Source organism: Notolepis coatsorum (assembly GCF_963971535.1).
Source record: "Notolepis coatsorum genome assembly, chromosome: 12".
NCBI lineage: Eukaryota > Metazoa > Chordata > Actinopteri > Aulopiformes > Paralepididae > Notolepis > Notolepis coatsorum.
Window position 1 is genome coordinate 51,360,790 of NC_140176.1, and position 27,597 is coordinate 51,388,386.

Below are 27,597 nucleotides of genomic sequence, written 5' to 3' on the forward strand. Positions count from 1 at the left end.
AGGTAGACCATTGATTGACAGTCGAGTCTGCCAATTACATCACACCGCTTGCACTCCGGCCGTCTGGCGCTGCAGCTGGACCCTATTGCCCATCTCTGCTGTTGATAACGCTAGCCAAGTTATTATACACACAGATACACAGTGGGCCAGTGACTTTGGTGTAGGGGTGTAACAATGCAGCGATCCTAAGGGGGAAATTCAACTGCATCGATTTGAAAATGTTAGAATAGATTATCGCAATTTTAATGTGTACACGTTATGTTATTGTCATGTCCGTTACAGCCAACACACCGACATACGCTACTGCATCAACGTTATGATTAACAAAGCAAGGCATTCGTTTTGTTGCAATAACGTTATATTACTATTGCTATCGATAAATCTAGGTGTTGCTATTGGTAAGAGAGATACTATAATAAGTTAGTGTCTCGGAAAACGAGAGCCCTGATCACAATGGCGGAGTTTCAGGAAGTAAACAAGCAAAATGAGAGCTTCCGATTGGTCATTTGCTTTATTTCCCATGAAACCAGTCACTTCACTCTACTGTGATTGGACCGTTGGCTTGAGTGCAATGTGGGACTTGTAGTTTTTTAACGATTCTCAGCAGAGAAATAAAAAGTACGACTGAAGGCTGTAATCTGCAGTCGCACACCGTGCACGTAATACATTTTTGAGGTTCGCACACACATATTTTTAGGGGCATATGCAAGCAATATGGTCGCACTGTAGAGCCCTGAAAACACAGGTGCTCTTGAAGGTCATCACATGAAAGAGGAAACAAACGTCAAGCACTGTTTTGTTCAACAGGAACAAAAAGACAACAACATAAAAAGCCTTTATTTTGACGTGTTGTTGTCTTGTTGTGTACAACAATAGGAAACCTTCCAGGGCCCTATTCCCCGTACCTGGTTCAACTAAGTCGATCAAGAGTCCCATTATCCAGATTCAATTAACCCGATGTTTGAAGCCGGGATTTTCCTGTTCCTCGAAGGTGGATTCAGTCTCGTTAACTCGAACCAGACTTGAGACCCAGGATAATTGCGCGCGCCCGCCTCAGCTGAAAAGCCAGCAAGTATCGATAGCAGAAATCCTGATTTTCTAACGGCATTGATTGATTAATTGATTTAAAACTTTATTAACAGATTGCAGTACGGCTCAATAGCCTCGCCGACAAGTTAAATGCATAATCTATAGGCTAATTTTAAGTCCCTCATTACCCCAATCAATCAGATTATATTTCTTTAAACTTGCCTGCTGGCAGTAGGTTTATGGAATGGATAATCAAATGAGATCTTGCTAGAGAAAATAATTAGTTCAACTGTTTCAGAATAAGGATACGGCTCTCTTACCCATTGATTGATGTATGGTGGATGTTTTACTTATCTTCACTGTGGTGTGACGGTTGGTCGTTTTGACTTTCACGCAGACGACCCGCGTTCGAATCCCACTTCTTCTAGTCTTTTTCTTCTTTTTGCAATGTAGGAATAATTCAATTTGGTGCACGTTGAGAGCTATATAAAGAATGACATCCTCAATGCATGTAGATTTATAATATTTTAACTTAAAACTAGGCTACTTTTGCGTATAATCATTAATATTATATTCCAAAAAATTTATATTGGAAACGCGGGGTCTCGAACTCGGGTCGCCCGCTTGCCAGGAGCGAACACTGGCCGTTGCACCACTGTGCCAGACGGGATATATCCATTGTGTATCCATCAATGGACAAGAGACCCGTGTTTCGAATATTTTTCTTTTGAATGAAGTTTTATCTCTTTATTCTCAAATGCATTAATGTGACGTCAACGGCTCATTCAATTTCTCAAATCCGTCAAACAGCGCATCTCATCAGACATTTTAATCCCAGTTACAATATCACAATAACGTGTGAGTGATGATACAATTCAACAATCCTCAGAGTCCTCGTAATTCATAATCCACAAAAACCACAATCCACGCATAGACACTTCAATTTTATGCTTGAATGAAACACAATCCGGGCGCTCCGTTAAGCAAATCTACAGCGGAGAATATATGAAACTAATCAGAGCCAAACGGCCGATAGGTTTCATTCATTAAAAATATCCCCGCGGGATTCACATTTGCAATGCGCCGTTATTAAAATAACCACATGCAGCGTGTATCGCACTCCGAGCGCCGTATATGACGTGCATTATTTTATTTAGGACAAAGTAAATCTATAGGCTGAATATGATTTATTATCAGCATTTAGTTCTATTATTATACATTTCAAAAGCCCCCTCTAGGAAAACGAAGCACAGAAACATAATTCAGAATGGTATAATGCAGATCTAGACTGTGAGAATCATTTCAGGAAGCGAGCTGGCATTTCTTTGCGGGGGCGTGGCCATGGTTCATCCAGCTAACTGAATTTAACCCTGCTCTCGACCAGGCTCAAACTTTTTGATCTGTTGTCATGGTGATTTAGACAATCGAGCGTCGGGGAACAGAAAGGTCCGGCTTAAGTCAGGCTATGCTGGAAATTATCCGGCTAACTCAGTTAGCCAGGTACGGGGAACGGGGCCCAGGTCTTCATCAGGGTGCAAAACAATCTTAAGAGCATCACACTCCACCCCTTCTAGAGTCCTCTTTGGTTAATGTGTATTAAATGTGAAGCAGTGTGACCAGGGGAGGAAATTAGGCCACTTTACTCGCCAAATGCGAGTATTTTTTACGTTTGGCGAGTGATTCATGAAGACCACTCGCCAGTCTGGCGAGTATACAAAAAAAAAAAACATTCTGCAATCACTGCACTGGCAAACGGTGCGCGTCTTCTGAGTGCTCGCTTTAGTTGACAGTGCCACGAGAGCACTGCACAAGACCACCCGCGGACATATAATGTTTAATAAAAGTTAGCGCAGTACTGGCCAACCCGCGGACATATAATGATAAAAGTCCTGCGTTACTAGGCTAGCCATCAGGAGCACTCTCAAACGGATAACGTTAAACACAGCAGAAGATGGAAAACAGACAGACTGACCAACGGGGAACTGCATCCAACCCTAGTACAACCCTCGAGTATAAGTTACTAAGGACACATTTAAATCACAGAGGTGTAATGTTAGTCTACTGGAAATGTATACAGTGGTTAGCTTCTAGTTTTAGCGATAGCTGCTTGCTAGCTAACGTTAGCCCCGTGTGCTCAAAGCAGCCAGCTAGGTGTATCTGTTATGACTATAATGTTTCCAAAAAAGCACCGGACTACGACGTAAGGTTAGACATTTTATTTCATGCTCAAAAGCCCCTGGCTTGCACATCGCAGTCACGAAAGGGGCTAGCTAACCTCAACCAGTGCACTGTGTACAACAGCACACCAACCCAACTGACGTTATCACAACACTTGACGGTACTGTCGTAAGACCACCGTGCTGTCTTAAAGGCACAGTGTGCCTACCCAGATGCATACACAACATTGACGAGGCTTGACAACCGAGGTTCAAAGTTAACTTGATTGATTGAAAACTTTATTAACAGATTGCAGAATGGGTACAATACAGTACGGCATTTTCAATTCATCATAACATATGACATACAGATAGACTACTGCTACATCTATATATTTCACATCTATCTATACACTTCACAACATACTTCGGTTTTTTTCTTTCACTGCCCAACCCAGTCCAACCCAGCATCTTTCACTGCCCAGTTCAGCCCAACCCAGTCCAGAATAGATACCTCTTTCATGTTAATATGTTTTATGCTAATATTGTGAAGAGTAGAGATTAATGTTTTATGCTAATACATATTTTAAAGAGTAGAGACACGGTGTGATTATTTTACTATGATTGAAAATCTATTTAGACGAAGACATACAAAGAAGTAATTATCACAATTAGCGATTTTTTTTGTCTGGTAAAAAATCTGTTTGGCTGGTAAAAAAAATCAGATACTCGCCAGTTGGCTGGTAAGCCAAAAAGTTAGTTTCCTCCCCTGAGCATGACCTAGTCATTAACTCATTCAATAACTCAGTAATTAACTCACTCACGGTTAGCCGTGCTGCCCCTAGTGGCGGCTCACAGAAAATACACTTGTTTATTGATTTGAAGGCGACATCTGGTCTTGGAAATTCACGTTTTGTTTTAGTTCTCATTTATATTCCATATACCATATTCCATATACTGTATATGTGTAGGGTTTCTGAGATTAAGTAATATCTGACATGGGATGATTGGAATGACAAATAATTGAGTTGAATCATTTTATAATTAAATAATCTTTGGAAAATGTGCTTTGATTGATTTCTTGAGATTGTCATCTCTCCATCTAGATCAGTGGGGCCCAACCAGTCGATCGCGATCGACAGGTAGATCGCGGGCTGATTTCAAGTAGATCTCGATTAATAAAATTTGATTATAATTTTTTTTTTTTTTTTTTTTGCAAAATCAACTCTGCCTCTCCTTGTTAACCACAACAAGCAATGCTGTTTGTTATTTAAGATGAGGTCGGACTCGGCACTGACAGATTTGTGTTCATTATGCTGCTTTTATAAAGCCTCAAATGACTGCTTACAATATACAATTTTGGCTGGTAGCTCTCGGCTAGGTGGTAAATTAAAAAGTAGATCTTGGTTCAAAAAAGGTTAGGCACCCCTGATCTAGATGTTTTATTTATGCATGGAAATGACCAGGCACAGACATTAAGGTCTTGTTGAGCAAGGGAAATAATACTCAGACAATCTAACAATAATTAACTTATTTACAAGTCGTATTACGTTTTGCAAATAAGGAGACATATAGAGAACATTTCAAAGCACTCAAAATTGCCAATATCTCCATTTCGACCTATTTCTGAATTGCGCAACATTTTGTGTTTTTCTGAGGAATCGTGAGCTCCTTAACAAGACGGCCTAGACTGTGCCGCGTCACAATATTCCATAACACACAATGATACTTACCGGCTGTAGAAGTCATCTCTGTAGTAGTCGTAATCAAACTCGTAACCACTATGGATCATCGGGGAGAGAGGGAGAGAGAGAGAGAGAGAGAGAGAGAGAGAGAGAGAGAGAGAGAGAGAGAGAGAGAGAGAGAGAGAGAGAGAGAGAGAGAGATTTCATTTGAATGTTTTGTATTTTGGATCTGTTGAAACTAAAAATAAAGAAATAAAAATATCAAAACCAAGCTGTTCTGATTCAAATGGACAAGCAATCACCAGTTTTCCCTTTAATTATTTTAGTTATATATATATATTAGTGTTGGCGTCACATGGTCTAGAGATTATGTGGAACATGGCATATCATAGTGTCAAAGAAGCAGGGGGATGTTTCCTTCATCAAAGGCTGATGAGCTTTGTTTCTCGGATCTTCAGAGCTCACTGTGGCCAGGGCACAGAGCTATTGCAAGGCTAACTGGCTATATTGGCTACCGTTAGCTGCCTCTCAACAGTTTTTTTTCATCTAGCTAAATGTTTGCAGGATCAGCTTGAACAGAACACAAAATACCAGAGGGATTAATGAATACTTAGAATAATAACAAACAGCAATGTATAGGGAGGATATACTGCACCCATGAGTAGAAGTTATTAGTGTTAGGTTACCAGTTTATAGACCTGCTAGCATTTAGCTAGCAAGTGTAACCACTTACTTTCTCATTGGTGCCACCGACTGGATGCGTAGAGAGAGAGAGAGGGAGAGGGAGAGGGAGAGGGAGAGGGAGAGGGAGAGGGAGAGGGAGAGGGAGAGGGAGAGAGAGAGAGAGAGAGAGAGAGAGAGAGAGAGAGACGGGCTCGCCCGGGTTACGTAAGGCATGGTGGTTATGAAACAGATGTTGATAAACACAAACAAGCCAGAGCATTTTTCTGACCGGACCAGTGACGGACTGGCAACCTGGCATGGTAGGTAAATGCCAGAAGTGCCAGCCAAGCTATGGGCACCTCAAAATAAAAATAAATGAATGCGTGATTATGCTGCACGGTGGCGTAGTGGTTAACACTGTCGCCTCACAGCAAGAAGGTCCAGGGTTCGATTCCCGCTTGGGGACCAGGTTTCGCGATGCCAGGTACCCAGGTGGGTGATCTTCCAGGCCTTTCTGTGTGGAGTTTGCATGTTCTCCCCGTGCTCGCAAGGGTCCCCCCCCCCCCCCCCCCCCCCCCGATAAGAGAAACCCAATGGAAAAACATGCACAACAACAGATCGCAGAACAGATCGACGAAGACGGGCTAGATGGTCCCCGGGCGTGGCTCACGCCACAGCCCTCGTCTGCTCCCGGCTGCCCTTGGGGGGAAGGACGACGGGATGGGTTAAGCGCAGAGGAGTATCGCATCGGCGATCCTAAAAGACAATGCATGCGTGTGTTCCGGTGTGTGTGTGCTAACTAACCGCTGTGTGCCGCTAAAACATTGAGTGTCGTTGCATGCCAATTAAAGACCTCTGCGACAGGTCCTGCATTATTATTATTATTATTATAAGAAACTTCTTAACCTCTTAAGCATCGGACGGCACAACGGCAGGCCGTCACGCACTCACGCTCACGTCGCGGCACTTGCCCTCGTCTGTCGGCTCTGGGCTGCGCTTTCGCCGATCAACCAATACATTGTTGGAAAGTTGAATTTGCTGCCTTTCGATCGTCACCCCACTCAACCTATTGCGTGGTTCCATTCTCGAGTTACAAGACAAAACATCATTGACCACCTTTGTAGCTAAGGAGAGTCTGCTCCGAAAGCCATCCCAGACGAGCACTGGGAGTGGGGGAAGGTGACACAAGAAGACGAAGAAGTCCATTGTTATGACGAGAGCCTCTGAATGAATGGGAGCGGACGGCCATTTTGGATAATCATGCAGAATTTTGTTTGTAAAACATACATTTTCTGTGGGATTTTTATAAACTTTGGACCTGTACTACATAAGACTTCAGGCTATGGAACCGTTATGTTTTCCAGCTCCTACCTCTCAGCTGGAACTTAAAAACAGGCATCTGGCAACCAGTAATCAGAAATGAGAGTACACAAAACGCTTACTTCAGTGTGTTCAAACCTCTGTTACTCTGTTACTCTATTTCATTAGTACTCAAAGAAATGTTTCTTTATCGTGGAAGAAACTTCAGAATGTTATCTTTCAAAAGAGACCAGACCCATGCATGTGCTATAAGCAATAGCAAAAATAAAAATAAAAACAAAAAATAGCCCCATTTCTGCCCAATGCTTAAGTGATTAAAGATACAGTACAATGATGTTTTAATTCAGTCATAAATTGTATGACCTCAAATGGTGCCTGTGAGAACCTTTGGGATAGACTAACGGGCCAATCAGAGCAGTTAGATGTGACTGATGGGCCAATCCGAGTAACCAGTGTGTATTGTGCAATATTTCAGAGGAAGCAGATTCAATTGAATGATTCTGTTGATATCCAGGGGGATAGTGATCAAACTATTCAGTTCTAAATTGTTGGGTACATTTTTGTACTGTGTGTAACATTTAAAACCCAAAAATAAAATATACAAATCTGAATTCTGGCCTTTGTTCAAAACGGTGCAAGACAAGAAGCACAGTGTGTTCCTGTTTCCATTTAGAGCAACGTAGTGCGTTTGGGCTCTCCTGTTCCCTCTTCCTGTTCCTGCTCCAAAATGCAAATGCTGTTTTTAATGAATTCGTAAAAGTAAAAGTTAACAAACGAGCAAGCTAATGAATTAGTAAACTAAGAGGTGTAATATGAGAGAGGAACTATTCAGGTCGATGCCAAACGCTAGGTGGTAAATTTCATAGTGTGTACGAAAAAACCATAGGAATATTACATCACTGCAGTATTCTGTGGTAAATCTCATTGTGTGTATGAAAAAACCATAGGAATATTATATCACTGCAGTATTCTGTGGTAAAACTATAGTGTGTAGGGAAAAAAACATCGGAATACTACAGATCTCTATAGTGTGTACAAAAACAACAACAACAAAGGAATACTATAGGTTTTTTACTATAGTTAATTTTCATATTGGGGTTACGCATCAACTCATTCATGATATACAGAACACGGCACCGGCAAATATGCCTGTCCTTCTGTCACTCTAGACCGGGGTAAACAAACCCGGCTTTGATCCCTTTGTGGCCAGGAGATGTGTGTCGGGCAGAGAAAACAGTCATGCTTAATGAAGCTTAGAAGGAACAGTCTAAATGTGGTGCTAAAGCAATGTCCAAACATGAGACAATTCAAACTGATGTATAAGGAAATGATGATCACAAGGTACAGGGATGAGGAAGGGACTTGATATTCACGGGTGTTTAAATTTTATTTGATTTCTTTCATGTTTTACATATATAGTTTTTGTTTTTTTGTTTTGCATATATATATATTTCTTTTTTTTCTTTTTTAGGTTTTAAAATAGTACACTCATTTGAGTAGTGGAAAAGGGGTAGGATTAAATAAGTGTATACTTCTTCCTACTCCTTTTCGAACATGTAGATTGAGTTGTGTTTTGCTTTTGTTATCGTTTGTTTGTATTCATTGCATGTTCGAAATAAAGATTTCAAATAAAAAAAAATCAAGCTTACACAACAGTGTCTTTGAGCGCTATAGAGCTGCTCGGAATAAACTCCAGTTAAGGGACCAAAATATGAAGCAGGCATTCAAATCGCAAACTAGAACTTAAGAAAACATAACATAGCGGCTGGGTGGCGCAGCGGACTAAGTGCTCGTCACCAACGCGAGAGACACTGGTATCGAATCCGGCTGTCAGCTTTGCCTCCGGCTTGGCCGGCCGTCATACTGGCTCAATTGGCAGAGTCAGCGGGAGGGAAGCCGGTGGGTGGATCCGGGTCGTTGTAAACAGCGACTCCTACAGTTCGGTCGAGGCGCCTGCACAGCGAGGGAAGGATCTGGAGGGAGGTAGTGTGACCTTCCACACGTTACACTCTCCGAGAGTCCACGCTGCCAGGTGAAAAAAAGTGGTGGGCTGGGTACACATGTGTCGGAGGTGTTATGGTTTGTAACCAACCCCAATCGCACAACACAAGACAGGTATGATGGTTTGCCAAGAAACAGATATTTATTGAACAACAGGGAAAAACAGGGAAAAGGGCACTGTCCCTTTAAGGGAGAATCACAAATACAGGAATATAATATGAGGGGAAGGAAAGGTGCCTTTAAGAGGCGGGCAGGAAAAGGGAACACTATGGGAAGGTAAGGGAACGCCTAAGGGAAGGTTAAGGGAACGCCTTGGGACAGAGGAACTAGAGACTAGGTAAACAAGGGACAAGGAGAACTAGGGATAGAGGACTAGGGACTAGGAGAACTAGGGATAGAGGACTAGGGACTGAGGCCCGCGGAGGCGGGCTGGGGAACAGGGAGGAACTGGGGACAGAGAACCGCGGAGGCGGGCTGGGGACAGGGAGGAACTGGGGACTGGTGGGAAAACATCTGGGCCGCTCTGCAGAACAGAGGAGAGGGTTAATATTCAAAGGGAACAAACAGAGCAGATGCAGAACAGTCCAAAAACAAAGTAACAAAGTAAATACTATCTTCGTGTGAACAAACACACAGTGGGAGATGAAATGTCCAAAATAATATCCACGAGAGAACAAAACAGAGTGGGAGATGAAATGTCCAAACTAATAACTAAGTGAGAACTAAAGGAGGCAATACGCTGGGGAACAGCAGCGGGACGAGGGCAAGGGGCATTACGCTGAGTGAGTGACATCACAATCAAAACTCACCCAGGCGTATGCGTAAAGGTACAGGGACAGCAGCGGGAACGGGGGCAAAAAGCATTACGCTGAGTGAGTGACATCACAATCAAAACTCACCCAGGCGTATGCGTAAAGGTACAGGGACAGCAGCGGGAACGGGGGCAAAAAGCATTACGCTGAGTGAGTGACATCACAATCAAAACTCACCCAGGCGTATGCGTAAAGGTACAGGGACAGCAGCGGGAACGGGGGCAAGGGCACTACGCTGGGTGAGTGACATCACAATCAAAACTCACCCAGGCGTATGCGTAATGGTACAGGGACAGCAACGGGGCGAGGGCATCGCCTCCGGGTGGCTGGCTGTCCGAGCCGAGGAACAGAGCGCTGGAACAGCGGCGGTGGCGAGGGCGTCGTCCACCGGGTAGCCGCTGTCGGAGCCGAGGAACAGAGTGCTGGAACAACGGCGGTGGCGAGGATGTCGTCCACCGGGTAGCCGCTGTCGGAGCCGAGGAACAGAGTGCGCGCCACACCTTGGTGTGCGCGTCGGAACAGTGGCGGTGGCGAGGATGTCGTCCACCGGGTAGCCGCTGTCGGAGCCGAGGAACAGAGTGCGCGCCACACCTTGGTGTGCGCGTCGGAACAGTGGCGGTGGCGAGGATGTCGTCCACCGGGTAGCCGCTGTCGGAGCCGAGGAACAGAGTGCGCGCCACACCTTGGTGTGCGCGTCGGAACAGTGGCGGTGGCGAGGATGTCGTCCACCGGGTAGCCGCTGTCGGAGCCGAGGAACAGAGTGCGCGCCACACCTTGGTGTGCGCGTCGGAACCGAGAGACGCCTCGGGGTGCGTCTGCGAGGAGGAGTGTGCCAAGCACGAAGGTCTGGAAGATGCGCGTCGGCGCGCTGAGGTCTGGAGAGCGTGCCAAGCTCGAAGGTCTGGAAGATGCGCGTCTGTGCGCTGGTACGGAGGAGCGTGCCAAGCTCGAAGGTCTGGAAGATGCGCGTCAGTGCGCTGGTACGGAGGAGCGTGCCAAGCTCGAAGGTCTGGAAGATGCGCGTCTGTGCGCTGGTACGGAGGAGCGTGCCAAGCTCGAAGGTCTGGAAGATGCGCGTCAGTGCGCTGGTACGGAGGAGCGTGCCAAGCTCGAAGGTCTGGAAGATGCGCGTCTGAGCGCTGGTACGGAGGAGCGTGCCAAGCTCGAAGGTCTGAAGTGGAACACTGGAATACCTCCCGTAGAGGATTAGAGAGCGCAGTACAGTGTCTCCCTCCAGGCAAACGGCGGCAGGTGGCGAAGGCTTGAGCGCATCTGGCGCGCTGGTCTGGAGTGGAACACTGGAATACCTCCCGTAGAGAATTAGAGAGCGCAGTACAATGTCTCCCTCCAGGCAACGGCGACAGCAGACGAAGGCTGGAGCAAACATCTCAAGGCTGGAGAGATCCATCTTACAGCATTGGTAGACCAGAGGATCTCCCGAAAGAGTCTAGATGTTAGAGAATATGACTCAGCATGAATACAACACGACCCCACGCCGAAACGAGGGGAAGAGCCCTGGTATTTAAAGCCCACAGGGGAACTAATTAGCCTGCCACCACAGGTGCAAGAGGTAATTGATAATAGTCCAGGTGTGGCCACTGAGAGTAAACGAGAGTAAAGAACGAGAGGGTGGGGGCTAGAGAGAGTGAGTGAGAAGGGAATTTCTAACAGTAGGCTTTAAAGAAACAGAGAAAAGGTGGTGAGCAGCGGGCAAAACCTCACAGTACCCCCCCCTCAACGGGAGCCACCCGGCGACCCAAAACAAGTACAGACAGAGTGGCAGGGGGCAAAACAAGAGGTACTGGCCAAGCCAGCAGGGGAAGCCACCACAAGAGTGGGGCTAGCAAAAGAAACAGGGTCGCCGAGGGGTAACTGGGGGAACTGGTCTAGAGGAACTGGTCTAGAGGAACTGGGTCTAGAGAACTAGTCTAGAGGAACTGGTCTAGAGAACTGGTCTAGAGAACTGGTCTAGAGAACTGGGCTAGAGAACTGGTCTAGAGAACTGGTTTAGAGAACTGGTTTAGAGAACTGGTCTAGAGAACTGGTCTAGAGGAACTGGTCTAGAGGAACTGGGTCTAGAGAACTGGTCTAGAGCAACTGGTCTAGAGGAACTGAGGGGCAAGCAGGGTAGCAAAGGGGTAACCATGGTAGCACCGGGAAAGGGCTAGCAGAGGGAAGGTTGCTGCCAGGGCACTGATAGCTACAGGGCCTATGCTAGCTGTACTGCTACATCAACATAGAGGCTGCGCAAGCTGCCGGAGCCAGGCTAGCAGAGGGAAAGGGTAGCTGCCAGGGCACTGATAGCTACAGGGCCTATGCTAGCTGTACTGCTACATCAACATAGAGGCTGCGCTAGCTGCCGAGCTAGGCTAGCAGAGGGAAAGGGTAGCTGCCAAGGCACTGATAGCTACAGGGCCTATGCTAGCTGTACTGCTACATCCACATAGAGGCTGCGCTAGCTGCCGGAGCTAGGCTGGCAGACAGGGCTGGACCAGCATGAGAGAACAAGCTAGCTGGAAGGACAGTCCTAGCTGTGGGAATACTGACCTTGCTAGCTGAAGGGCAGTCCTAGCAGTGGGAGAAACTACACAAAAAAGTGGAGGCCATGCAGAGGGACCGGGTTAGCTGCTTGGGCCTGGCTAGCTACAGGGCCTATGCCAGCTGCAAGGCTGCATTAACATAGAGGCTGTGCTAACAGCCGGGGCCAAGCTAGCAGACCGGGGCCATGCAGAGGGAAACTGGGTTAGCTGCCAGGGCATGGCTAGCTACAGGGCCCATGCCAGCAGCAAGGGCTGCATAAACATAGAGGCTGTGCTAGCAGCCGGGGCAAGACTAGCAGACAGGGGCTCTGCTGAGGGACTGGGTTAGCCGCCAGGGCATGGCTAGCTACAGGGGGGTCAAACAGGGCAAAACGGGAAGCAAACAGGGGAGCTAACCGGGGAGACTAACAAGCTAAACAGGGAAGCTAAACTGGGCTAAACAGGGGAGTAACAGGCTAACAAGGGAGCTAAACAGGACTAACAAGGAAGCTAAACTGGGCTAACAGGGAAGCTAACAGGGCTAACAGGGGAGCTAGAGGGGACAAGAAAAAAAAGGCAAACTCAACATACACAGTCTGTGCTGGCTGGGGTCGTAGACTTGGTGGGGTCGTACTGTTATGGTTTGTAACCGACCCCAATCGCACAACACAAGACAGGTATGATGGTTTGCCAAGAAACAGATATTTATTGAACAACAGGGAAAAACAGGGAAAAGGGCACTGTCCCTTTAAGGGAGAATCACAAATACAGGAATATAATATGAGGGGAAGGAAAGGTGCCTTTAAGAGGCGGGCAGGAAAAGGGAACACTATGGGAAGGTAAGGGAACGCCTAAGGGAAGGTTAAGGGAACGCCTTGGGACAGAGGAACTAGAGACTAGGTAAACAAGGGACAAGGAGAACTAGGGATAGAGGACTAGGGACTAGGAGAACTAGGGATAGAGGACTAGGGACTGAGGCCCGCGGAGGCGGGCTGGGGAACAGGGAGGAACTGGGGACAGAGAACCGCGGAGGCGGGCTGGGGACAGGGAGGAACTGGGGACTGGTGGGAAAACATCTGGGCCGCTCTGCAGAACAGAGGAGAGGGTTAATATTCAAAGGGAACAAACAGAGCAGATGCAGAACAGTCCAAAAACAAAGTAACAAAGTAAATACTATCTTCGTGTGAACAAACACACAGTGGGAGATGAAATGTCCAAAATAATATCCACGAGAGAACAAAACAGAGTGGGAGATGAAATGTCCAAACTAATAACTAAGTGAGAACTAAAGGAGGCAATACGCTGGGGAACAGCAGCGGGACGAGGGCAAGGGGCATTACGCTGAGTGAGTGACATCACAATCAAAACTCACCCAGGCGTATGCGTAAAGGTACAGGGACAGCAGCGGGAACGGGGGCAAAAAGCATTACGCTGAGTGAGTGACATCACAATCAAAACTCACCCAGGCGTATGCGTAAAGGTACAGGGACAGCAGCGGGAACGGGGGCAAAAAGCATTACGCTGAGTGAGTGACATCACAATCAAAACTCACCCAGGCGTATGCGTAAAGGTACAGGGACAGCAGCGGGAACGGGGGCAAGGGCACTACGCTGGGTGAGTGACATCACAATCAAAACTCACCCAGGCGTATGCGTAATGGTACAGGGACAGCAACGGGGCGAGGGCATCGCCTCCGGGTGGCTGGCTGTCCGAGCCGAGGAACAGAGCGCTGGAACAGCGGCGGTGGCGAGGGCGTCGTCCACCGGGTAGCCGCTGTCGGAGCCGAGGAACAGAGTGCTGGAACAACGGCGGTGGCGAGGATGTCGTCCACCGGGTAGCCGCTGTCGGAGCCGAGGAACAGAGTGCGCGCCACACCTTGGTGTGCGCGTCGGAACAGTGGCGGTGGCGAGGATGTCGTCCACCGGGTAGCCGCTGTCGGAGCCGAGGAACAGAGTGCGCGCCACACCTTGGTGTGCGCGTCGGAACAGTGGCGGTGGCGAGGATGTCGTCCACCGGGTAGCCGCTGTCGGAGCCGAGGAACAGAGTGCGCGCCACACCTTGGTGTGCGCGTCGGAACAGTGGCGGTGGCGAGGATGTCGTCCACCGGGTAGCCGCTGTCGGAGCCGAGGAACAGAGTGCGCGCCACACCTTGGTGTGCGCGTCGGAACCGAGAGACGCCTCGGGGTGCGTCTGCGAGGAGGAGTGTGCCAAGCACGAAGGTCTGGAAGATGCGCGTCGGCGCGCTGAGGTCTGGAGAGCGTGCCAAGCTCGAAGGTCTGGAAGATGCGCGTCTGTGCGCTGGTACGGAGGAGCGTGCCAAGCTCGAAGGTCTGGAAGATGCGCGTCAGTGCGCTGGTACGGAGGAGCGTGCCAAGCTCGAAGGTCTGGAAGATGCGCGTCTGTGCGCTGGTACGGAGGAGCGTGCCAAGCTCGAAGGTCTGGAAGATGCGCGTCAGTGCGCTGGTACGGAGGAGCGTGCCAAGCTCGAAGGTCTGGAAGATGCGCGTCTGAGCGCTGGTACGGAGGAGCGTGCCAAGCTCGAAGGTCTGAAGTGGAACACTGGAATACCTCCCGTAGAGGATTAGAGAGCGCAGTACAGTGTCTCCCTCCAGGCAAACGGCGGCAGGTGGCGAAGGCTTGAGCGCATCTGGCGCGCTGGTCTGGAGTGGAACACTGGAATACCTCCCGTAGAGAATTAGAGAGCGCAGTACAATGTCTCCCTCCAGGCAACGGCGACAGCAGACGAAGGCTGGAGCAAACATCTCAAGGCTGGAGAGATCCATCTTACAGCATTGGTAGACCAGAGGATCTCCCGAAAGAGTCTAGATGTTAGAGAATATGACTCAGCATGAATACAACACGACCCCACGCCGAAACGAGGGGAAGAGCCCTGGTATTTAAAGCCCACAGGGGAACTAATTAGCCTGCCACCACAGGTGCGAGAGGTAATTGATAATAGTCCAGGTGTGGCCACTGAGAGTAAACGAGAGTAAAGAACGAGAGGGTGGGGGCTAGAGAGAGTGAGTGAGAAGGGAATTTCTAACAGTAGGCTTTAAAGAAACAGAGAAAAGGTGGTGAGCAGCGGGCAAAACCTCACAGGAGGAAGCATGTGATAGTCTCCGCCATCCCAGATCGACGGTAGGGGGTAGAGTGCGCAGCGACCAGGAAGGGGATTGGGAATTGGCATAACGACTAACATTGGGAGGGGAGAAAAACAGAAAATAAAAATAAAATAAAAAATAAACATAACATAGATCTCTCCATCTTGTTTTTGTACATTTACATCAGCTTGGACAGGAGGTCTGTTAATTAAGTTTTAGTTTGATTTTTTTTTTTTATTAATGACAAGGCCTCTGTACTAGCAGCTTGTAAAGACACCAATCTTAGGTCGCTTTCACACAGGGGCTGTTTGGTCCGGACTTTCGGACCAGAATTCGATAGTCCGGTTTTTTGGGTCTGTGTGAATGCGCGTCGAACTCGGTCCGCGGACCAAGCAGGCGAACTCTAGTCCGCCTGAAAACGTAGGTCTCGGTTCGGCTTCAGCGGACCAAATATAGGAAGTGATTATTATTACCACTGCTTGCAGCACTCACTGCAAAACAAGCACACTGCATCTAATCTCTCTATCTATCTATCTATCTATCTATCTATCTATCTATCTATCTATCTATCTATCTATCTATCTATCTATCTATCTATCTATCTATCTATCTATCTATCTATCTATCTATCTATCTATCTATCTATATATCTATATATCTAACTGTGCATCTTGGGAAGAAGGAAGAAAAACGCGGCTTATTATTATTACTACCGAGGCGCACGGCATTAATAATGGATCAATGCCACGTCAATACTATTATTATTATTATTATTATTATTATATTATTATTGGTCTACAAGTTGTTTAGCGAGAGGATGGTGGTAATGTGCTTCAATAGAACAATGGATCAATGCCATGTCAAAACTCGCTCCGCTGATCTGAGGGCTCGCAGACAGTCCACACACACGCGCGCGCGCACACACGGCTTGCAGCCACACACACATTTCCACTGTCCAATAGACAAGCGCCCTTTTCGACCGCGTGACATTGTTCAGAAGGTCTCGGTGCGCTGACAGATTTCTCTATGTGAACGCAGGCGAACCAAATGAAGAATGCAACAATGTTGCAACTTCACCCCCAGAACCGCACCGAGTCCACCAAAACTATATGTGAAAGCGACCTTACCTGTACACAGCCGAGAGTGGTCGTTTGGATCCTGCCTTGGGCCTGTAGGGCTTGGGTTCGCCTGCCATATTTATGTCTGGAAACACAAACACACACACACACACACACACACACACACACACACACACACACACACACACACACACACACACACACACACACACACACACACACACACACACACACACACACACACACACACACACACACACACACACACACACACACACACACACACACACACACACACACACACACACACACACACACACTTAGAAATCGCCTACTGCATACAGAGTCTTTAAGCAATTCAGTCGGTATGCATCGAGAACAATGCAGCCTCCACACAATCAATAACCTAATGTAACACTTGAGTGCTCTACAAATTAAAAGCAAAAGGGGTCTTTTTACATTTTTTATTAACACTTAAAAGGAAAACATGGTTCAGGATTAAGAGTTTTTGTACTCTGAACACAGAAAGTAAGCTACTAAGTACTTTGTAATCAGGTTGGTGGTGGTGTAAGAATAAAGAGTGCTGAGAAAGCTGCAGCTATTTGTCATCCTGACTGTAATATGGAAAGCGGACCATGCCTGCTCATCCCAAGGCCATCACGCACTCCCCTGCAAGTTCGCCTACAGGGCTAACTGGCGACACGGTTAACACAGGCCTACACTTTATCCAACAGCACCTGGACAGACCGGGCACCTTCGTCAGAGGTACTATTCAAGGACTAGTTTGGTGTTCAATACCATCATCCCAAAGCTGCTACAGCCCAAGCTTTACCGACCGACCGTGCTCGACCTGATCCGCCGGTGGATCGGACTCTCAGCACTGGAGCTCCACAGGGCTGTATGCTCTCTCCCCTGCTCTACTCCCTCTACACCAACGACTGCACCTCCCCCAAGGATCCATCTGTAAAACTCGGTGATCGTACTTGCATCCGGCAACGATGAGTCCGAGTACAGACAGGAGGTTGAGCAGCTGGTGGTCCTGGTGTGACCCGAACAACGTGGAGCTAAACGCTCAGAAGACGGTGGAGTTGATAATGGACTTCAGGAAGAGCACCCCCCCATTTATTTAATAACAAATAATAACTGATTTGGGTCAGCCAGCACTGAGACACATCATCTGGTCAGCAGAGTGCAACATTGACTGTAACCTGCCTAACCTCGAGGACCTCTGTGACGGATACGTCTGTGCACCGCACCCGCACATGTTAACCGTATTGTTTGTTTAGTTAGTTAATGTTTGTACTAGGGATGCCCCGATCGATCGGCCACCGATCGTTATCGGCCGATATTCAGTATAAATATGCGATCGGTGATCGGTGATAATGTTTTATTTTCACCGATCGTCAAACCCGATCTCACTTGCTGTCGCTGAGTTCTGTCTCAGACACCGGTGGTGCGGCGTCTGCTCTCGAGTCCTGCCCCTCCTGCACGCATGTAAACACGGGTCTAGTCTAGTGAGACACGGGAGGACGGCGTGTCGGCGTCTCCCTGAGCTAACGTTAGCTTAGCTACCGTTACAAAATGACCCAGTAAACTATTCACTTTTAGTTTAATACATGATGAGGCATTGTCTAACCCAGTGTTTCTCAAAGTGGGGGGCATGACAGGGGGGGCCTTGAGTTTTATAAAAAAAAATAAAAATAAAAAAAAAAAATTTTAATTTTTTTTTTGGATTACATAAAATTATCACTAAAATGCTATCTGTTGCAGCTGCACTGTTCTCCATGAAAATACCATTTCTCAAAATCTGAAAATCATTATTTAATAAAACACAGAAAATGATCACCAAGTTACTCTGGATAAAAAAAAACTTTACAGACAACATTGAGACAAAGCTTCCTGACACATCTCCATCCAAACTCTTGGAAGAACTCTTTGAAATCTCATCTGATCTAGTTTCAGAGTGTGGTGCTGAGTACCAAGTATCTCATCTCATGGCCCACCAAGTATCTCATGATGCAGCAGTTAAGGTGTTGATACCATTCAGCACCACATACAGTATCTGTGTGAAGCTGGCTTTTCATCCATGACAGCTCTGAAAACAAAATATAGGGCCAATTTGAAAGGTCACGATATTGGTGTTATTTCAATAAATTTAAACATGGCCCATTTCATGACTATTTTGTTGGGGCGAGGGGGGGGGGGGCCCAAAATATTTTGGTCCGCCAAAGGGGGGCCTGACAGAAAAAGTTTGAGAAGCACTGGTCTAACCGAACGGTATCTAGCCGGCCAGCTACCGATAGCTCCTGACATCAACAAACGCTCTAGCAAGTATAGTAGGTAGGTATGATACCTGTTAGCTGTTAGCTGTTAGCTCATGTTAGCGCAAGTTAGTTCACTGTTAAAAACGAAATGTCCCATTGAACTAAATAATTCACTGAGGCGTTGTATTAACGTTATATATCCGGCTAGCAGTAGCTACAGATAGCTCCTGATATCAATGTCTTATAACACTGATTCGATGCGTATTCGAGCTGAGGGCTTGCTGAGCACAGTTAAGTAACGTTATACCAATAGGGTCCAGGTGCAGCGCCGGAGAATCCTGGCCGTAGCTCGAGGCTACTCGAGTATAGGTCCAGCTGCAGCTCCGGAGAATCCTGGCTGTAGCTGGAGGCTACTAGAGTACACAGACAGTGGAGCTTGTTGCGTGGTGGTGATGTCTCGCAGATAATACAAGTACAAGTCTAATTATACTGTATAATAAATATATAAAAAAAAAAAAAAAAAAAATGATATAAAATAAATTTTAATTTCTTTTAATCAAAAACGATCGGTATCGGATCGGTATCGGCCGATATGGCTCACGACGATCGGTGATCGGTATCGGTGGCAAAAAACGTGATCGGGGCATCCCTAGTTTGTACACGTTTACGTTCATGATACATGTACACAATTTCTATTTCACATAATGACACACGACACAGACTTGCGTACTGATATCATATCCATTCTTTATTATTTGACTTGCATGCATGTTGTTCATTGTTTGTTTTCTCCAACTCTGCAGCCAGCCATCCCCACTCTGGGCAAACAGAGCAGCTGCGACTGATCGGTCCTAAATGGCCGGATGGGGGTGGTGGAACAAACCATGTCGCGGGAGATGTCGGGGGGGTTTATTGTATTGTAATTTAGTTTCCTTATATGTATTTCCTTATTAATTAAGATTATTAGTTGTGCAGTTTGGTAGTTGTGTTGTGTGTTGTGTGTTTATTGTTTATTAGATTAATTAGAAGTGTAAGATATTATTTAGTAAAATATTAATTATCAATTAGCCCACTTAGATTAATGTATCTGGCCAGGGCCTATATATAGTTTTGAGTTCTTAGTTGTCATTGTCTTCTGTTCTGTTCAGGTCTGTTTTTACTCCTGCCTTTTATTATTTGGACCACTTATGTTATGTTTGTAAATTATGTATTTTGTATGGGTAAACAAGACCCTTATTGTTTTGCTTTATTTTCATGGGTAAATAAAACCCTTATTTTTGCCTAAACAACTGTGTCCTCCTTCTCTGGCTGCTTGGTCCCTTACAACCTCTATAACCCTTGTGCCAAGATCATCGCCGACCCCTCACATCCTGACCACCACATATTCCGAACTCTCCCCTCAGGAACACAACTGTGGACTGTGATGTTCAAAATGAGAGCCGTGGCCCTCATTAACCCTTCCACTGCCACACGACAGATGGTTAACCCTTTACTATCACACAACCGACGGTGATTGTAAAGGGTTAACCTTCTGTCGTGTGGCAGTGAAAGGGTTAACCGGCTGTCCTGTGGCAGTGAAAGGGTTAACCTTCTGTGTATTGTCGCAGTGAAAGGGTTAACTGTTTTGGTAGTGCAACAGTGAAAGGGTTAACAGCTGCACTGAAGATCTCCTGGCCCTCCACCAAACATCAGCCCTTATTGCCCGAAAACTGCAACTCTTCCACCTCTGTAATGTATACATTCTGCATACAACGCTTGCATCACCGCCTCCTCATGTGCAAATTATAGCTAAGATTTTCTTCGTAAATACTACTGTATGTTGTATTCATTGTCAACAACGACACTTCTCAGATTCTACTTTTGAACATTTACTCTTTACACAATACCTCCAATACGTCCTTGTATATACTTCTACTTGTTTAATATAAAAAAAAAATTATTTAATCGTTTAACATTTAATAATTCATGCATTTTCCCTTTTTTGTCTTCTTTGTGTAACCAAGCGTCAAGCCAAATTCCCTTGTACAAAAACCCAACCGATCCCAATTCCTCCGCAGAAACCTATAGCCCGTTGTTCTGCACTTGATCACGTCACGGTGCTTTGCAAAGCGACGGCTGGAGGATGCCTCTTCTCTCTGAAGTGTTGTTTGCTCATGTAGCCTCTCTGCTTACCCTAGCCTGTCAAATCCAAACAAGAGTTAGCCTAAATAATGTATGCGTCAGCCTTGGCCTCAGCCACGCGGGAACGAGCTCAAACCCCCGGGATAGGCGTAGCAACGGGTGAGGAATAAGTTGCTGGTGCTTCCCCACCACCTTCTCCCCGTGCTCGCTCTTAGAAGAAATTAGATTAAGCCCTCGGCTGTTTGTATACCACCCAGTTAGACACGCTAAAACAGAGCCGTGTTTATTTCGGAAAGCTGCACAGCAAAGTGTGTGTGTGTCAAGTTTGGAAAGCATGCAAGGATTAACTGGTAGTGTTGACTTTACAGATACACACACACATAACCATTCAAATAGATGTATTATTCGTAGAATATGTCATTAAGCCGCTACGATTCACATTAAAACGCAAGTGGAGGAGCGGATTCCACGGAACCAACATCAACATCAGCTCAGCTGTCAGGGCTAAGCCAGAGTCAGACAGCAAACTGTCCACTGGAGCGACAAACGGCCAATACCACAGTTTGACCACATTGAAGGGTAGGTAATCTACTGTATGACAGGGAGGCTAAGGAAGAATACATAATGGGGGTTGAGAGAGGAGCCCATTCTGCAATACCTCAGATGAAGAACCATTATAACTCACAAGGATCAGTGTTTTCAAAATGAAGATGGTAAGTTTTGTGTACATTCTTAAAGACACAGTAGAGGTGAAGTATGTTCTGGTGATGTATCATATCCACACTCCCAAGAGACTTAGATTGACTTTACAAAATTACGGCTGCAGCGATTCGTCGACCATATCGATTCGCATATTCATGATCGACGCATCGTATTGTTGTTACTTGTACTGTATGCCGTTACTTGTATGGCAGATGTTCAAAGTCATAATATGCGCAACGTGTAATCTAACTAGTGTGCAATGAATCACATTCAATATATAAATAACTTCTCTTAAACCACTATTAGTGATTATGCCTAGAGCCAGGACTCGACAGTGCGCATTTTGCTCGCATTTGATAACTTCTGTGTTTCACATCAACTCCAGCTGGAAGGGAGGGGCTGAGCCTGACACCCCCCACCTTAAATTTGAGAAACTATGACAGCTCTTCAGCCCTGCATGTTACAGCCCAGAGGAGCAACGGGTCCAATGCGTCTAACATGATTTACATCAGGGGTCAGCAACCTTTTTGACATGGAGTGCCTGTTTGAAATATAGTTGTAACTAGTGTGCCTCAACAATATTCCATGCATCGTAATTTTTCTTTCTCATAATCAGGTATTTTTAATGATAATTTTTACATTATTACATCATTATTGTTATTGTTATTACTAAATCTGAGTTGGGGGGGGGGGGGGAATGCAATGCAGACAAACAGCTGCATACAATGCGACCATTTCACTCACATTTGCCCATTCATTTTTGGACACATCACACACCATCGGTGTGTGTACTGTACGTGTGCTGTCATAGCTCCACCTACAGGCCTAATGGAGAACACCAGGAGAACACCAGGATGTGAATGGAGGGTGAATGTGAGGTATATCGTGTAAATAAGTTTTGATTGATCGCAAGACTACACTGTAAAAAAATAAATAATAATAAGTTAGCAGAACTTACAATTATTGAGTTCAGTTACTGTGCATTAAGGTTTTCAGTTTTCAATCCATAATATGTTAACAGAAAAATAAGTACACAACCACATTATTTCAACCTAATAAAACTATGTTTATTGTCATTGTTTTAAGAACACAAGTTGACTTGGTAATACTCACATTTTTAGTAAAAAAATTGCTTTTAACATGTGCAATGTTCAATGAAATAGAAAAATAAATAATACAATTTGTTGATTAATCCCACTGGTCACAATGGTGACCGTAATAATGTTTTTGTTATAAGGCTCTGCAAATGTTACTGAATGATGTAGCAATGTATTTCCAGCTAAATTGAAATAATAAACAAATAAAGGGTCTCAATTAAATATGTGGTAGTAAAAAGAACCCGTGGGAGGATTTCAACAAGATAAATGCGACAACAGTGCAAAATATTTCACTATAATATTTCAAAGCAAAAATTAAAAATTAAAATAAAAAATATAATATATATATATTTTTTTTAGTGCTGCCCTCTGTGCCTATGAAAATGCCCCTGCGTGCCTATGCAGGCACGCGTGCCTAGGGTTGCCTACCCCTGATTTACATCCTCGCCATTCCTGTATGCCTATGTTGCGGTAAAAACCTTAACTAACATTAGCTGCTAACGCTAACTAAGCTAACCCTGGAAAGAGTTCCAATAGTGAGGAAAGGGGGGGGGGGGGGGGGGCTGAGCCCGTCTCTCTCTCCTTCTGTACGTGCAATGATTTGAAGTAGCATTATACTATTAAAACTAACTGGATAGTTGATGATAATAAATATTTCACTTCATTAGCAAAAATATTGTAAACTCATTAAGTCTATGCTATAAGCTATTCTCCCTCTCTCTTGTGTGTATACATTTACTATAGGCTACTCTTTTTTTTTTTTTTTACAAACGCTTTACAGCGTCATTCCCGGCCATGCTCAAGTTGCCGGAGGACGCTGTACAGCGTCCTTATATCAATATTTCTAAAATCTGCGATCGGATTCATATTTCCCCTCCGCTGGCCTGAGATCCACCAGGAGGACCCACTGAGCTCTCTGGCGGTTCAGGAGCGCCATCTGGTGGCCGATCGGCGCAATCGCCAAACAGGAAGTGCTATGGAGGTTGTGCTGGTCGGCCATATTACTTCCGGGCACTCTGTTTGGCTCCCGGGACTCGATCTCGACACAATACATAGCGATCGATTGCCAATAACTCGATAAACAACATGATTTGGACATATATACTATTATACAAGCTGGAAATGGACCCGATATTTCTACATACCATAATAGGTAAATGACTGTTCCACGCTCATCGCCCAACGGCGCGAGGAGGATACGGTAAGATTCAGCGTTATTTTTGATCGTATTCCATATAAACTGTTATGATGAACATATCACCCACACTAGATGAATGATATAACGCTGCCCACGGAATTATAAACGATCCCCCGCCCATCCGGTCATCATCAGATCATACGTAGATCATTCTAGAAGTACGTCCAATTGACATTTTTTATATCGCCCCGATTGCCATCAAACTGTATTTCATCATCAATATAATGCATTTGGGGCTATATATCACGTTCTGGAGAAAGCTGCAGAAAGAGATGAAAACATACTTATACATTAGACCATACTTTACTATGAATATGTGAATGAAAAAGTTTAACGTTGCTACACAATGAACAATACATATAGGACTTTGAATGGGCCCTAATAATGGCAATGTAGCAATAGAATTTAAAAAGTTATAGCCCTGCAAAGAAGGGGTACTTCTCCATAGACAAATAGAGCCGGCAACCTATGGTATATAATGAATTTAACCCATGGCACCCATAGTGTTAACTATCCTGATTCATGAGCCTATTATTCAAAAGGAAGATATTGATTTAAATATGTATACCGGTATATATTTAAAGCCTATATAATTATTTCTTATTGTAAATGTAACTCCTATGCTGGCACAAGCACTACCATAGAGTGGAGTGGAGAGATAACACACAACACATATAATAATTCATGGAGATATACTAAAAAGCTATTTATAATTTTGGCCAGTAATAGATCTCTCTGGCTCAGGGGTGGGCAATTATTTTTCCCGGGGGGCCGAATGAGCAACTGAAAATATGTTGGGGGGCCGGGCCAAAATTCCAAACTCAATTATGCATAATATCCATTTTATTTCTATATAAAAAGCAGTAAATGGCATTGTTTTGACCCCTGGTAAGAGTGTATGTTATTATTTGGCAATTAAAAGGTGAGGTTAGCTTTCAAAAATATCATTTATTCAAATAGAATTTATTTCCAAAATGATAAACTAAATGTGAAACATTAATAATGAGTTTCTATTGTTTCTATTGAAACAAGGATTTTCTTAGCTTTCTAAAGACATCACATCATCTTATAGCAAAAATAAACAAGACATGTCACTGAACTGTGTAAAGAAAAGTGTCCCCGTTTTGTAGCCTTTTTTACTTTACATGCCTATATTAAACATTTAAGAAAAAAATATATCAAGTGTCCCATTTCACTTGTTATATTTCCACATTTTAGTGTTCTTCAGTTCTTTTTTGTTTCATTCAGTGTGAGAAATCCAGTCTCTGTTGAGCTTTAACAAGTCCATCAAAGTCGGGTTGCATGTCTGAGGTGGAGATGCGAAGCACAGCTGCCAGATGTTCATCAGTGAGAGAGGATCTGTACCTGGACTTGGTAAATGTCATGACTGAGAATGTCTGTTCACATATGTAGGTGGATCCAAAGAGAACCAACATCTTCTTGAGCATGTCTCCTAAGCGTATATTGTGCGTGTGAACGTTGACATGAAAAGAAAAAAGTAAAAAAAAAAGAAACATTTTTTTTTTTTTTTATCATGTAATCTTCCGTGGGCCGGTCAGAATCATCCCGCGGGCCGTACAATGCCCAGGTCTGCTCTGGCTGGTAGTTTTTGCCAGAGGGGTCACCTCATATTGCCAGAGGGGATTTTCACCTGTACCACAGACATGAAGGTCTGTATCACCCCAGGTCCAACCACCCCAGGTCTCTCTCTCTCTCTCTCTCTCTCTCTCTCTCTCTCTCTCTCTTCTCTCTCTCTCTCTCTCTCTCTCTCTCTCTCTCTCTCTCTCTCTCTCTCTCTCTCTCTCTCTCTCTCTCTCTCTCTCTCTCTCTCTCTCTCTCTCTCTCTCTCTCTCTCTCTCTCTCTCTCTCTCTCTCTCTCTCTCTCTCTCTCTCTCTCTCTCTCTCTCTCTCTCTCAAATGTTAAACCGGGTGGAGGAGGCAACCATGCAAGGTGCCAGCCTGCTCATCGGGAGCAGTTAGGGGTTAAGTGTCTTGCTCAAGGACACTTCGAGATGCTGCCAGGAGGAGCAGAAATCGAACCGAGAACCTTTTTTTGTGTAAAACATTTAGAAATATTAAATTGCAAATAGAATAAATTGTTGTTGATTTTTCTGGTACATTTTATAGTTTAGATGAATCGACTAATCGATAAAGAAATCGACAGATGAATCGATAACAAAATAATCTTAAAAAAGTAAAAACAGAGTTAGTCGGTGCAAGGATTCAGTTGTTATTAGCATCACACTTTTCAGTGACAGGTGTAAGAGAGCGGTAGGATTGTGTGGTTTATTCGCCGTTACACGGAACAGAGCTCTTTGAGGTGCTGATGCAGCGGATCGGTGCCTTCCATGGTGCTGAGGCAGAGAGAGGAGTCGAGCCTGCAGCTTGTACACACAATGCATTTTGAATGGGCAAACATCAAAGTTCACAAATTCTTATTTACGCAAATATTATATAATATAATAATAATAAGTTAATCTCCTATTCTATATCTTGGGAGAAAGAGTGTGACAGGGTGCATGGTGCTAAACCAGCACTGAAAACACAGAAAGGAGAGAGAGAGAGAGAGAAGAGAGAAGAGAGAAGAGAGAAGAGAGAAGAGAGAGAGAGAGAGAGAGAGAGAGAGAGAGAGAGAGAGAGAGAGAGAGAGAGAGAGAGAGACATACACACACATTGACTTTCGGCTGCAGGAGAAATTCATGCTTTCCATTCAGGCAGGCTTTTCGCCCCTCCATCACTGGCAGCATCCGCAATGAGTGTTCTAACTTCTTCGCCCAGAGACAGAGATTCAATATTCTGTCATCGTCTGCCTTGCCGGTGTTGTGCAACACCGGCATTACAAATCCAACTAATGACGCATCAGCGCAGGGACTTAAACCATTACCGCGCTGACTTGCATCAACACTGTGGAAGAACACAAGGTCGCCGAGATACGAGAAAAACAGAGAGAAGCCGGGTCTGGATGAATTCACGATGGCCATGTTACTGTATTCTTGAGCTGAAATATGAAGATTCATTGGACAAAGGGAGAGACAGGCAGGGTATTTGTTTTAGCCAGAGATGTGTTCTCTCAGACAGGGAAACAGGGTGACCCGTGACTCCCCAGAGGAGAACCTTCGCCCCCCACGGTTTATTGGACTCATTTGTTAACTCGCATCCCTTGTCTCGCTGCGACTCCCTCGCTCACGCCTCCTGTCCCTCAGTTGGCCTCGCCCCATTCTTCAACTTCACTTCCTCTCTCTTTATTGCCCTCCTTCCTTCTTTTTTTTCTCTCTCTTCTTAAGAAGTAGCATTGTTCCTCTCTCTCTCCCCCTCTCTCCCTCCCTCCCTCCCTCCCTCCCCAGAGGAACCTCATTACGAGACGTATCTATGCCGAGCGTCACCTGTGGAGCCTCTCTCATTTGACACCTGCACTGCAACGAAATCTTCTGCATGGCTTCCTCCTTCCTGTCCACCGCCAGACAGTGGAGGCTTCTGAATAAGTCATGACTACAGACACACGGCCAGGTGGCCACAGTGACATCCTTAGGTTGTTTGAGAAGAACTACGGTCATTGAAAAGGGACCGAGAGACTAGGTCTGCCTAGTCAATTGGTTGATGTTTGTCAATTAGTCCGTTTTTTTCCAGCTGAATAACTTATTTCCTTAAAATATGTAAGGGAGAATAATTCAGCAACTCTTGGGAGGCCGATGGATGTTCTAAAACCAATGTTCTGTATTCATGTCATTCAAATAAATGAATGGTCTTACACTTAATTATATGAATAAAGAACATTCATTTTAGAGAGTTGCTGAATTCTTCTCCCTTACTAGTCGTTTCCAGTTCACACACCTTGGTTGAAGGTTTGCTA

General features: G+C 45.3%; 1 protein-coding gene across 1 annotated transcript in view; it reads right to left on the reverse strand.

Moving 5' to 3' along the window:
* ralyl (RALY RNA binding protein like) overlaps positions 1 to 27,597 on the reverse strand; it is a gene marked incomplete at its 5' end in the record, with an annotated part of 216,092 nt that overhangs the window by 53,100 nt on the left and 135,395 nt on the right. The window contains 2 exons of the mRNA XM_084325567.1: positions 4,919 to 4,966; positions 16,414 to 16,489. Of these exons, the coding sequence (XP_084181693.1) occupies positions 4,919 to 4,966; positions 16,414 to 16,489 (124 nt within the window). The remainder of the gene's footprint in view (positions 1 to 4,918; positions 4,967 to 16,413; positions 16,490 to 27,597) is intronic.